This window comes from Dromaius novaehollandiae, chromosome 3 (assembly GCF_036370855.1).
Source record: "Dromaius novaehollandiae isolate bDroNov1 chromosome 3, bDroNov1.hap1, whole genome shotgun sequence".
In the NCBI taxonomy this organism is placed as follows: domain Eukaryota; kingdom Metazoa; phylum Chordata; class Aves; order Casuariiformes; family Dromaiidae; genus Dromaius; species Dromaius novaehollandiae.
Genome location: NC_088100.1, coordinates 5345021 through 5359174, shown reverse-complemented (window position 1 = coordinate 5359174; position 14154 = coordinate 5345021). Strand labels below are relative to the sequence as shown.

The window sequence follows — 14154 nt, the reverse complement described above, 5'->3', positions numbered from 1 at the left end:
TACACCAATTCGACAAGAGGATTGTTTATCCTCTCTCTCTTTTTTTTTCCCTAACTAGCGAATTTCCTGGAACTGATTCAAAAGTGTGATATTTTTCTCCCATAAGAAGGCGTATTTAGACAACCCTTCTTCCCTTCCCCTGAATTAATGAAATCTGTTTTCAGATAAACTCTAGACTGACCGAGGAGATACTTCCATGGTCTTTACTTATTGTTTAAATATAAATCACCAAATACTGCCAGGCTCTTGGAGCATTCAGCTGGGAGATGCAGGTTCAAACCCCTCAGGCAAAGGGAAGAAATTATACCTGAATCTCTTCTATTCTGTGTGAATCCACTAAGTACTTGGTTTGTATTTTGGCTGTGAGTAGCAGCCTCGGGAATTTCAGATCCCTTCTTCTTGATGTTGAGAGCACTCAGTCCATCATAACGGTCAACACCATCTGAGATCATAACCTGAAAGGTCCGTACAGATCTAGGCAAGTAGGCTGAGATCTCATATATTACTTCAGAATCCCAAAATTACAGAATGGTCGAGGCTGGAAGGTACCTCAAGATTCTCTAATGAGACCTCTATGCTCAAAGCAGGGTCAGCTAGAGTAGGTTTCTTGGGATCTTGTCCAGTTGAGTTTTGAATATCTCCAAGGAGGTAGACTCCACAAGGCAGGAATAGAGCTGAATTCACAACAGTGGAGATTGTTCAGCATTCAAGAGGAGAAACTCAGGTGCTCAGAGGCCACTGAGCACACTGGGACTGCTCTGAAATACACCTAACTGTAATAAAGAGAAAGCCCTACTGAAGTTACAATCTTAGAAAAGGTATCAGTTTAGGGGAGTAAGGGATGTTCCTCTCTATACAGTTCTTCACAGGTCTTGGGTTTTAGCACAGAAGAATACACAGAGCTGTATGGACATATACCCTTTCACTAGAAGTTACGGAGAGGGAGGAAACCCTCCTCCAGCTGCTGTCCTGAGATTGGTCGCAATTTACTTTTATTGCAAATCAGAAATAGATTCCTTTTTCTTCCCAAGGATGGAGCTGTTTGTCTTCCTGCCCTTTGCTCAAAGCCAACAGTAAAACTATTTTCAAGCCTATGATATTGCTTTTCTTCCTTGACTGTGTTACTTTGAGACTGTCAAACTAAGAGGCCTCCTAACGCCATATGCTGAGGAGACTGAGTTCACTTCGGCAGCAACCTGCTTGCCTAGACATGCTAAGCATGAATCATGTATACTGGAATTTTTGGAAAACAGACCACCGTTTGCACAAATGTTCCCACAGAAGTCAAGACATGGCCCATTTTCTGTCTATATGAACAGTCTTTGGCCAGACTTGGCAGTTTTCTTTGAACTCTGTGGGTATATAAACTGTCCTCCCCTTGTATATGCAAATATTACTGCCATAACACACCCAAGAAGTACTATTTTGTCAAATGTATCCTTCAAAAGAAGCTGTCCCTCGGTGGCCCCTGTTGCTGAAGGAGGCTTACCTCCACTTACCTCAGGTTTTAGAGGACATGAAAAAGACAACATAGACTTTTCCTATGTGATGTCAATACACAAGCTGATGTAGTCATTTATTAGGCTTATTAAATTCCCATACCTCAAGTTACTGTTTGTACTTCTCATAACAACCTAGGAATGTGTCATTCTTGGTTTTCTTACATAGTTTTAAGTTTCTTATTACTCGAGCTAATGAGGTCCTCACAGTCTTCAATGTATCGATGTCTTCAATATCTTTGTGAAGTAAAAATGTGCTTGACCTATTGAATAACGCTTTGAGGTAAGAAAAGGCAAAAACTAGTTGTGTGGTGATTAGGTGTCTTGACCAAAGATATCTTGAAAGTCACTGGCAAGACTAAGACTTTTCTTCCTTTAGATTGACTAAGCCCACTGAGCCTTTGGGAGTATTGCTAAGTTCAAAAGAGGGACTGTTGAGATTTGGTATGCTGTGGTGGTCATGTGAAGATCTGGACTTTGTGAAAAATATTCTGTGGCCTTTGTTTTCCGCAGTCTCACTTGTTTTTGACTGCTGGCTGGTTAATGGTGTTCTCATTCTGATCAAGTTGCATCCTTAGCATCTTTGGTGAGAACTTTTGGGATCCAGAGAAGGAATTGTTTTCACAGATCAGTCCTGTTCTTGCATTGTTACCCACATAAATCAGTGCATTGGGTGGGAACACAGACTGGGAGAATGAAATCAGCATTTCAGGACTATCCACAGCAGCACGAGACAGAGTTTTGTGCAACCTGTAAGTGAAGGATGCCCTCTGGTGCCAGTATTCGATGAAGGGAAAGGTCACTTTTCTTACAAGCTCTTAAAAAAAACTCCAACCAAACAAAAAAAAACCCAAAGAATTCTACTGCTTAGCTAGCAGTATAAAGGCTCTTCCATTAAATATCAGCATTGCCAGAGTTAAGGCTTTCTGCTGGCCCAAAGGAGTTGAAAGTGTCCCCAGTAGAAGTAAGGAAGGATGTGAGAAGATGGATATCCCATCTGTTTGGACCTGTCACTATAAGGCTGAGACAGCGTAAATGTGATTGCAATGACTGATTGAATTAAAAAATATCAGATTTATTTATAAAAATCAGATAAGGTCACTTACAAAAAAATCTGTAATTTGTTTTCATGTCAAATCTAATTAAAACACTAAATTCACTAGACACAGAATTGACTGTACTGATGATTTGGGGAACAAAACTGTTGAGAAAATAGCTCAGTGGTTACTTTTGTTCACTCTGCTATCAAGTGCCACATTTCCCCCATTCCTCAGCTTTTGTTTTAGTATTATTCCACTTGTTCCTCCTCCCTTTTCTTCCTATGAATGGAAAAAAAAAACAAAACAAAACCCACTTTCCTTACACTTCCCACGTGTCCCTCCTCCCCTCAGAGGAGGTGAAGCCGAGGAGAGAGAAGGAGGTTCAGATGCTGAGCGGTCCCCTCCTGGGACACCGCTGCTGCCTTCATTCCGGATAGGAGCATCTCTCACTCTTGCTAGACCCAGGAGACTCTCAGCCTGCTCCTTGCACCTGCTGGCAGAAGCCTGTCAAGGTACACGGTCTGGTCCCTCCATGGAGGCTTTCCAGAGCTGTCTCTGCCAATTCAGCCTCAACAACTGTCCTTTTCAATCATGCAAAGCTCTCTGGTCAATTGTCAAGATATATAGGAAAAGCTGCATTGCCTATAGCGACAAAAAAAGCCGTGTTCTGGATTTAAGCGGAAAAAGTCAATGATGCCTGGCACCCATCCTTTGTCTCTAGAGGAGGAAAGAGCTGGGGACATCGCATGCGGGGGAAATTGGTTTTGTATTGAAATGAGGCAACTGACTACAAAAGCCTGGGATTTTAAGGGTTTCTAACTTTAGTGTGACTCTTCCCTGACATAAACAGTAACAAGCTGGAGGAAGTTGAAAGAAAAGAGGTCAGCTGATCTACATTTCCCACATTTCTGCTTTCTCCCCTAGAACAGAAATGTTCATCAAAATTTCGATGCAGAAAAACGAAGAACATCTTTTATGACATTCTGTACAAATTACTTCTCCCCACTGAGTAGGCTAATTTCTTATTCTGCAAGGGATCTCTCTTCACTGAGATTAACAAATAATATGCATAGAAATATAACACATTCCACTTCCAAATACACTGTCATCTGGTCTTTGTAGAAAATGACAGATTTGCTCAACAGTGAGGTATGAGAAATCATGTTCTGTAGAGTATTTTCCTGTCCAGATACGTATTTTTATTTGGAATTTGATGTTGTAATTTAGAATGCCTATTCCATACTTCATAAAAGCTATATGTATATACACACATATATTTACATGCTTATATGTATAAATATGCATATATACAGTTTGTATAGTATATATCATCTTAACATCTCTATCATAGTTGCTTCTGTCATCTCCGGTTCCACTCTAGTCAAGAAGCATAAATCAGCACCTCTGGGTTATTAACAATTAAACATTAGACTAGGTTACCCAGAGAAGGACTGAAATCTCAATTTCTGGAAATATTCCGGACTAGGCTTGAAAAGGCCCTGGATAACCTAACTGATGGCCCTACTTTCAACAGAAGGTTGGACTAGATGATTTCTAGAGGTCCTTTCTGACCTGAATTTTTCTATGATTCATCTGACCCACTTTTGCCCTCTACTTTAGCATGGGATATGTGCTTCACGTGACAGTTTCTCTCCATTGACTAGAGAGTCCCAGCTCAGACGTCATTATTGACATTTAGTCAGATGCATGCCACTGAAAGTGCTTTCGAAGGGGTGTACTACAGGTCCTAAGTGTCCACCTAGAGGGTTAGCCTGGTTTCTAAAGGTCCAGGTACCAATTCCACCTCTCATTTTGGCTCTTAAACACACACCTCTGAAAAAGATCCTAAACCCAAAGCTATTCTGGAGCAAGTCTCTTGCAGTCCCTCACACAGATGTGCTTCGACATACACCTCTGGTCAACTGACTGTTGTCAGTTGCCTGTTGCCTTTTGCCTGTTTCTGACTTCTACTTCGAAATGAGAGAAAGTGTGATCTAGAAATGCTTATTTCCCTCCAGAGAAAGATTAACTTCGGTGCAGCAGATGATCACACTCCAGGCAGCTACGTTTGATCAGATAAATCCCACACCAGGGTTGTTGGAGTGAGAGAACACAGGCCAGAGAGTGTTCAATTAATCCTAAAATAAATGTCTGGGTTCCCAAGTTCTCCATGAAAACAGGCAGGTACTTCCACACGCATTTGACACCTAGCGTGGAGCTGGGTTATAATGTCCAGGCTCTATAGGTGAGGTAGAGAGTCATTCAGTTCCTGCCTCTGCCACAGAAGCCTCAGAAAGCCTAGTCAAGTCAAGTACTCCCTTTTCCCTGATTTCCCCACATATAAAATAGGGACTGTGATATTCATTGCCTTCTCTTTTGTTCTGTCTGGTCAATTTTGACTGCAAGCCTTTTGGAAACAGGATTGTTTCTTGTGCTCTACTTAGGGGTCTACTCACCTTTAGAGTGGGTTTGTATAGTGCCTGCTGACTTAAATTAACCCCTTAGTAAATAAGCTGAACTGTATTCATTATCCCTACAACACTCTCCTGAAGTAGAAGGTTATTCTTCATTTATACAAAGGAAAGTGAGGCACCAAAGCCTGAATCTCAGCTCTTCAGATTTATTCCCACCTTCCACAAATTTTAGATACCTTTGGAGATCTAAGCTTACAAAACTTGTCCGGTACACTGGTGGCAAGGGAGGGAGTTAAGCCCAAGTATCCTGAATAGTATTTTCTCATGACAGGAATACCCTTTCTCTCTTCTAGGTGGTTAAGTCTGATGGCTAAGTATAAACAGGCCAAATGGGCTGGAACCTGTACTGAGTTTGGGATGCATGGCTACAAAAGTGACTTGTCATTGTTCTTTTTTTTTTTTCCTTTCCCTTTTTCTTTCAATAGCAGAAGAAATTCTATAAGCCAAAAAAAAAAAAAAAAAAAAAAACCAACCAAAAAAACACTGTAAAAACTGACTGATCCATTTTGTTTGCCCACAGGGGAAGCATTACATTTGGCCAGAGATTTCGGCTACACCTGTGAAACAGAATTCCCTGCCAAGGCAGTAGGAGAGCACATTGCCAGACAGCACATGGAACAGAAAGAGCAGACAGCAAGGAAAAAGATGATCCTAGCGACAAAGTAAGAAGGGAGGGAAAAAATAATGTTGAATTGAAAAAGAAATCTGTCTGTCACTTTCTCATTTTGAATCTGGGGGCTGCGGGGGGGGGAGTGGGAGTAAGGAGCTGGGATTATGATGACAGCTATCACAACAGTACTCAGGGAAAAAAAGTGAGAGAATGCCTCTTTAGAGACACTGCAAGAGGAACCTTCTTTACTGTAATGAGGTTCTAGTAGCTACAGCATAATGCATGAGGTTAAGCCAGCACATACATGTTCACAGACTGGGGCTATCATTTGATTTAGGTGACTGGAATGGACATTGTTACATGATAAGAGCTCCTGGTTTTGCCTCCCATTTGCAGAGAAGCAAATATAAGGTCTTGATATAAGAGTAGATCTTAGTACCTACTGAAGTACTGTTAGATAATTATCATAAGTCTGGTGAGGGAGAGCTGGTCTGCAGAGGTACAAATCCTCTCTGGTGAAAATTTCAAGAGTTCTCCTGAAGACAAAGGAGCTAGAACAGTGTACACCAGCAGCGGAGCTTTGCTAAAGTCATTAAGGACACACAGAGACACCTGATTTAGCTCTGAACAAGCCACTGACCTCCCTGGAGCAGTAACATCATGTTAAGATAACACTTCATCTAGATTAATTAGCCTTGATGAGGGAGGAATTAACCTTCACAAAACCTGGGAAACGGGGGTAATTAGTCATCATGACGTAATGTATACCTGCACTAGGTGTGCAGTGTGCCTGCATCGGGTACCCTTGAACATAACCATACAAGCTTACTGTAGTGTTATGCAGCAAGGCTGCAGAAGAGCTTGGGCCAGAAGCCAGAGCTTCTGAACTGTCATTCATCTTTCTAACCCAGTGCTGGAAATGTTTGGAGATGATCTATTCCTGGATATAACCAATAGAGAGTAATCATGATGCTGGGGTGGGGATGGCCAACAGCCACAAGGACTGTTCCCAGCACCCCGGCATCCCGATGTCCCTGTGCTTTGTGTTCTGATGGGGAAAAGGACCTCTGGCCTGCTACACTTTGGTGGCTTGGTGTCTCTCTCGTATCCAGAGCTCTTTGCCCTCAAAGTGACTCAGAGCCAGCATGTATTGAAACCTCTCAGACTTGTGAACGCCAAGAATGCAGCCTGTGATTCTCCGCTGGGTGGAAAGCAGAGTGTCATGAGGCTCAGAGGGAGTTTGCCTGTTGTGGGCATGATAGAAGACTTCACTCATCATGCTCCTAAGTTCCTTGTAGGTTAAAGAGAATAATGTGAGTAGAATATCATCTAATCTTTACCTGCTCCTACTCTTGCTTTAAGGGCCAAGGGGGATCCAGAGACATCAGAATGAACCAATTGGCAAGACACATTTCTCTTCTGAAAGCTGTGTCTTTCCACTGTTGTACAGTTTTTTTTACAGCCAGCCCCCCTAAAACTATTTAGAGGTAGATTGTACTTCTGTGTACTAAGCAAAGGTTAAGACTGTAAATTTCCCCACTTGAGTACTTGCCCCAGGAGATTCTGTAACTCAGCCTTGAAGATACAAATCTCCTCCTTCCTTGTGTGGCACTAGGGAGAGAGCACATTGTAACTAGTTGTTATTATCAATGGCAGTCGTCAGGGGCTGTCATCTACTCCCTCTGAAGGACATCCCATTGAGGGACACATTAGAATCTGGCTACTTTTTTCCACCACTCCATATCTACTTTCCCACCCTCATTTACTACTGAGGTGGGGAGTCATTGGCATGCATTACTCCAAACTCCCATGAATTTTAGGCATTTAGGCTGTTATCCTTCATTTTAAAGGGATAAAATGTCTTTCCCCCCCCCTTCCAAAACACCAGCAAATTGTTCAGAGTGGTCTGTTGGTAATGTAAGGAGAGGCCATGTGCTACTGCAGAGTGCTTGTTCATAGGGGACCAATGGCCCAAAGTGTGTGCTACTACTGCCCTCTCCTGCCTGGAAGTAGAACAGTGACTTCACCAGACCAGCTCCATCCGGAGGACAAGAGACACAGGTCCATAGTGTCAAAATATTAGCATCGTACTTCCAAGCCATACTTCCACTTATCTGATAACAGTACTTTACTTCAGTCGTTTGTCCAGTCTTGCGATTATTCAGTTGGTGTCTAGGTTTGTAATTTTCATTAAGTTCATAGTTGCCCTTGAGAGTTATGACACCGGAAAAAACAGTGGCTTGTTATGCTGTCAACAGAAATGACACTGAAATTTCTGGGTGGTAAAACTAAGGCAATCTGTGCCTGTGGAAGGAAGTGGAGTGCCATTGCCTGTGTGCGCTGCCATTGCCTTCTATGGCACACAGTCAGGAGCCCTTCGAAGTGTGTCTTTGGCAGAATTGGTGAGATCATGCAAATTTGGGGGTCTTGAGGAAAAATAAGGGTAAGGAAAAAAATATTTCTCTAATTCCTAGTGTAGAGCTGAAATTCAGTTCTGGATTCAGACATCTAACTTCAGGGGCTTGTTTCAGTTGCCTAGACACAGGTACCTACTGCCACCTGAGATGAACTAGGTTATCCATCTTGGTTACTAGCTGCTGCTCCAAAAGAGCAGTGCTTCTTTTGTTACGGTGTTGTATCTGCCAGTTCTTACGTATGTCTCTGGTACCACAGATTAGTTCACGGGCAGCTAAATAGAGCCGTTAATGTCTACAGTTCAGGAGTCTCCACTAAGCACTAGAAGTTCTCAGTGTAATCAAAGGAATCCAGAGAGCTACCCAACCACCTTGACTAGATGTAGTTCAGTTGCCATGCACAGAATTGTGGTCCATGAGCTAGTGAGGACTGGAGACTGCTCCTTTAGATGGCAATAAGCATTTTAACCCTTTAACCCCCCTTTAACCCAGCAGGGCACTAAACTTGAGGTAACACTCTTTTTACTGCCCTGCTTAGCCTTACTTGGTCTGAGCCTATGTTGATACTGGTGTAGTGAATGAAACCAGGACCATTCTCTGTCATAGAATAAAACATATTCAACGTGTTAAACCAGTTTACCTTTGAGAACTACCTCTTGGAAATGGTTCCTCATATGTGTTAAAGCAGGACCTTGTCCAGGAGGGTGCTAGCTGGTCTGGGTCAAGACGATGCTGTGTTCAATTCTAATAATTTGATGGTCTAGACAATGAAGTAGCCTTACCTGATAGTGATCATGAGAAGAAGAGATGATTGGGCTGTGCAGCCAGTATACAGTATTGAACACAAGTGACAGCAAGGGCAGGATGGGAGAGAAGCAAGCATTGGCTATGAGTTAAACAGACAAGAAAAGGAAAAGTGCCTAATATTCCCTTTCTCCCCACTCACCTCCATTGACTAAGTAGATGATTATGTAAGTGCTACAGAGCAATTTGCTTAAAAAAAAAAACTGAAATGTCATAATTCCAGCCAATATGTGCTGACATTGTCTTCTTAACCCCAGGTTCTTTCAAAGGTTTCAGAACAAACATGTTTATTTAATCCACACAGGAAAAAAGAAAAGGGGGGAGGAGGATGTCTGGGTTTAGAGGGACCTTAAGTTCATTCACCTTTCAGAGGTGTAGGAAAGGCCCTCAGTGATTTTACAACACAGGTCAGAACCTGAGCAGGTTGCAGTAAGGGCAGAGACAGAACTGTTGAAGGCTATACCAACTATTCCACTCGATGGAGAGGCGCACTGTTTAAGGAAAAAATCCCAGAGTATTGCAACAAAAGGCCTTAGACGTGAGAGAGAGGACCAGATACATGCACATTTACACACACCAGAACAGATCAGTGTGAATAATGGCTTTATTGTGGGTTTGCTTATCACTGATACAGGATAACTAACATCGGTGGAGATGGCTGTTCAGTGTACAGCACACACATTTTATTCTCTGGTGTTTGTACCCCACTGCTTTCTCACTGGTGAGGAACTTTGTGGATTCACCACATACTCATGACACAATGTGCTCAGTGTGCTGCTTTTATGAAAAGTAGGTATGGGACAGGGTGGACAGGACCTGCAGAGCACCTCTCTGATGTCTAATCTTGGAGCGCCTTGAAATTCTGACGTGCTTGGAATACATCAGACTCATGAGCACACGTTTGCCCCATTCTTGTATTCTTTCCTTACACATTTTTGGCCACTGATAGTGATAGGATAATGGGTTATATGGGCTCTGATCCACTGCAGCCTTTCTTATGTCCTCATGATCATATATTGGAGCATCTGTCCATCTGTAGAATATCATCAGTAGGTGCATCTCTTGCTGGAGTGACAGGACATATATGCATACATACATACACACATATATACATATATAATATATATTTTTTTTTTCTGCTGAGGTTCCTGAGACATAATCATGGTCCTTTGCTTATGCAAAGCCACAGTCCATCTCAGAGCAACTATCCTCCCACCCAGGCCCTACCCCAGGCGATGTTTTATTCGTAGTGGAGGCACTGAGACATCACTTTACCTAGAAATCCCCTTGAAAAAGTAGGTTACTGCCTTTTGCAGGTTTTCATGTATAATACAAAAATGTTTTTTCTCCTCTTTCAATCTGAAAGACTCAGTAAAGACTTTTGACATATGAAGATGGAAAAGAACTTAATTGCATACTTGGTTCTGACACTTCCCTTTGTCAAAATATAAGAACTTGTAAGATGAACTTTCTCAACAGGTAGAAAGTAAAGGTTGGAGGGGAGAGAGAGGAGTGATGCTGACAGGGCCGACTGGGGATAGTAGACTGTTTAGAAGCCAAAGTGACTGACTGTTTTCAGTTGTTAAAAGGAACTGTTTTTCCTCTAAGGACCTGATTCATTAAAACTGTATGCTGCATTTACATACATTTCTGCTGAATACCTCTCTTTGCCTGAAAGGCTAAGATGATGCTTCCCTTTCAAGCAGCTGGTGTCTAGGTTCATACTGATGACAATCATTTAGAGAAATCAGTCTTGGATGAAGTCCAGAGGCACAGCAGAAAATAGTTTTCTGCATCTTTTCTCCTGTTAGGGATGCTATGGTGTCAAAGTCTATGTCCAAATCTTGCAGAAGTATAATGAATACTAGAAGCAGGTCTGCGGAGTTTCTTTGCTTTTAACTGGGTAACGCAGGGCCTTCTAAAGATAAACAAGCTGAGTTCACCCACTTATTTTCCATTATGCTGCTGTCCTAAAGGACAAGCATTACAGGGGATAACCAGGAACTTGAACTTCATCTAGGAGCAGACATGCAAAGCAAGATTCTTCTAACAGAAGTTATGGGCCACAAAGACCCAAGTGCTTTTCTGTAGTGTTAGAGACTGAGTCCAGACACAGTGGTTGCAACTATACTAACAAAGTAAACCATGCATAAAATGAGGAATAAGATTGTAATTGTCTGTATTATTAAAATACTAGAATGGTTCCTGGAACTCTCCCAAACAGCCTCCGGGCACATTCTGGGAGATAGCTTGGACCAGGGTCCATTCTCAGGAGTCAGTTTGGTTGCAGTCACCCTGCTTAGCAGGCTAGGAAAGCTTAAACATATAGACCTGATCAGATGGTGACGATCAGCCTCAGGACCTGAGGACAACCCATGGCACTGTTTAGTTTATTAGTGTATATGTAGTTACTATGGCAGGATTAGGCATCTAACACATAAGCAGATGTGTCTATATGTTAGACATTTAGCTCACACAATCTGGTTGAGTGCTCTGATCATCTGGTGGGCATCATGCCCTCCTGATCCCACAGTAAGTGTCTACATTTCCAGAATAGTCAGCGGGGAATGGTATGCCCATTTGGACACTTTGTGAGAGAGATCCAGATACCTCTCCTTTTCTTAATTGACCATACCATAAATCAATTGAAAATGAGTGACATCTCTCTCCATCCATGCTCCAGAGAGCAGCTTAGCACTCTTCTGAGGACATGCACCATATGGATCTGATTTGGCTTCTGTTTTAAACTAAAATAATGCATTGGCAGAACATTCCCAGCTTAATTTGAAAAAGAGACCAATACATCAACATTGCAAGAATGAAAAGGCCTATTTTGAGGTACCTCTTAGCTTTAGGTCCCATATCCCATATACCTTATGCCATATGTCAGGTCTCATATACCAGGGGATGTTTTTAACCGCTAGGTGCTGAGGCATTCTGAGAGGGAGAGAGAGGGCAACGACACTGTCCATCCTTCCCAAAGAAGTTTGACTGTCATGCAGATGGGGAATCAGGGAAGACAAGGGGAAGAGTTGGGGTCCCAGGTCCTGCTTACTGAAAGTATACCTTGCCTGTGAAAGCAAGATAGATAAAAAGGAAAGCTGATGGGATTTGTCTCACCTACCTGTGCATGTCTAATGTGTAGATACTGAAAGCTAAGAGAGTCACTCAGCTCAGTGACTACAGTCACTGGAGAGAGAGAGGCTCTACTAGGATGTGAGTCCTCCAGGCTGTTTTAGACACCTACTTTAGCCTGCCTGATGGAGGGTGGAAATGTAAAAAAAACAATGACAACAAAAAAATATGTTTTAATAAGAAGTTAAAATAGTTGCTGCTGGAATGAGTTCTTACTCTGGACAGACCTCTGGGAGATGTATCAGTTGAGGGGCTATTGTTTTGTCTGCCCCAGAGCCACAAGGAAGCAGAGTATGTACACAATCAGGAACTGAAAGAGCAAAGAGAATATTTTCCTTCACAAATCACTGTGCTACATTTCACTTTAGAACTGGGGCTGAACAACTCAAGGCCAGAATTACTATGACTTTTACATGCAGATAAACTAATGCACAGAAGCAAATACATAACTAGTAATGTATCTGCACAAACTCTCCAGGCATGTTCTAATGCTAGCTAATCATTTTCTTAAACCATAACCCTTTTGCTTCTGGCGTAGACGAGCTAAGCCAGGCTTAAATTGTCAAACTGGACACAATCTAGGAGAGAAATCTTATTTTAAAATGTCAATACAAACATGGTTTCAGGTATGAACTATTCCCTTTCAAGGGAAGATTTCAAGGGGTTCTTTATGTTGCTGGCTTTGAGAATTCATGGTAAGGATGGGGGGATTCTTTTGTCTTTATTTCTTTTATTACTGCCTCTGCCAAATATTTTTGTTTTGGAAGAAATTACTGAGGAAAAGGCGAAATTGTTGTGAACTAAAGGTAGGAATTAGCTTTGTGAGATGGATTACACCTATGTTATTTAAGGATTTCTCCTTTCCTTTTAGACAAATATGTAAAGAATTTCAAGACCTTCTGAGTCAAGACAGATCACCCCTCGGATCCTCCAGACCAACTCCAATATTAGACCTCGACATCCAGAGACATTTAACACATTTCAGGTACAAATTTGAAAGTGGAACAATTGCACAGAACTGGTACTTTTGGTAAAAGGGGAGGGGAGATGGAGAAGAGACATTTTATGTAGTTTGTGGCAAAGTCCTTCATCAGTACATATTTTGTTTCTGAGTTTGGAACTAAAGACTACATATGATAATATGGAAGTATTTGTTCCCTTACCTAGAAGACTAAGCTTATGTCTATACTCTGTTATCTGTGCCTGTTAAAAGATCATGTTTGTCCAGAAATGCAACTGAAGCTCATTGCATACACCCTGCTTCTAGGACCAGTCTAAATCTGAGATAGTCCTTTCTTACAGCCTCTGGCCAAATCTGTCTGTCTGTCTGGAGAGTTACCTTGCTCTAAATGCAAACCAAATCACAACCCAACCTAAAGACAATGTGGGTGGTGCAGAAGTATGGATACTCAAGTTGAGCCAGAATAACAGTGTAGACGAATCAAAATAACAATAAAAGGAGGAATGCTTAGGCTGCATCCACGCCAATTAACTAAATAGTTCCACAGCCTCTTCTTTGCTACTAAGACCATTTGACACCAGCTCATCATGTCTACACTATATACTTTTTTAGCCTCTGATCAGATTGGCCACAGGGCAGACTACTTGCTGGGAATGGTCTCACTGCATTAATTCCTGAACAATGCCTTGGAATGGTCTGGGAGCTAGACGGCTCAGACCAAAACTGTGCCAGAAACTCTGCTAAAAAATTTACTAGCATGCTTAGACCCAGCGCCTGGGTCCAGGCCCTAGCAATATTAAATCTACTGGTGTAGTCAGCTTAAGAAGCTGTTATGGAGATGAGGACTTACTGTGCATGGAAACCAAGTCCACACGTTATTGGAAGTTTATCCAAGTTGTTGATCAAAGTGTATAGATGGCTTTGGACCAGCAAGATTTATCATCTCGGGAGTAGCTGCCCAACTATATATTTTCTGATGTAGGCTGTGTGCCAGATACAGCCAAGAGAGTGATGGGAACTTCCAAAGGGCCATTCTGAGCTACTGGGGTCATCTAACAGATTTATCAAAGCAAGGTATTGTGAAACATCCTGGAGGTTCTCCTATCTTTACCCTGACCACAGAGGGGAATAAATGACTGAGGCTACAAATTTAAATTCCAGCTCTCCAAAGCAAGAGCATATGAATTCACTCCAAGATTTTCCCTTCTTTGTACTGA

General features: G+C 42.0%; 1 protein-coding gene across 1 annotated transcript in view; it reads left to right on the top strand.

Annotated features, from left to right (window-relative positions):
• The window catches only part of TFAP2D (transcription factor AP-2 delta), a 47561-nt gene that overhangs the window by 17067 nt on the left and 16340 nt on the right, over positions 1-14154 (top strand). The window contains exons 5-6 of the mRNA XM_026093835.2: positions 5534-5675; positions 12848-12961. Of these exons, the coding sequence (XP_025949620.1) occupies positions 5534-5675; positions 12848-12961 (256 nt within the window). The remainder of the gene's footprint in view (positions 1-5533; positions 5676-12847; positions 12962-14154) is intronic.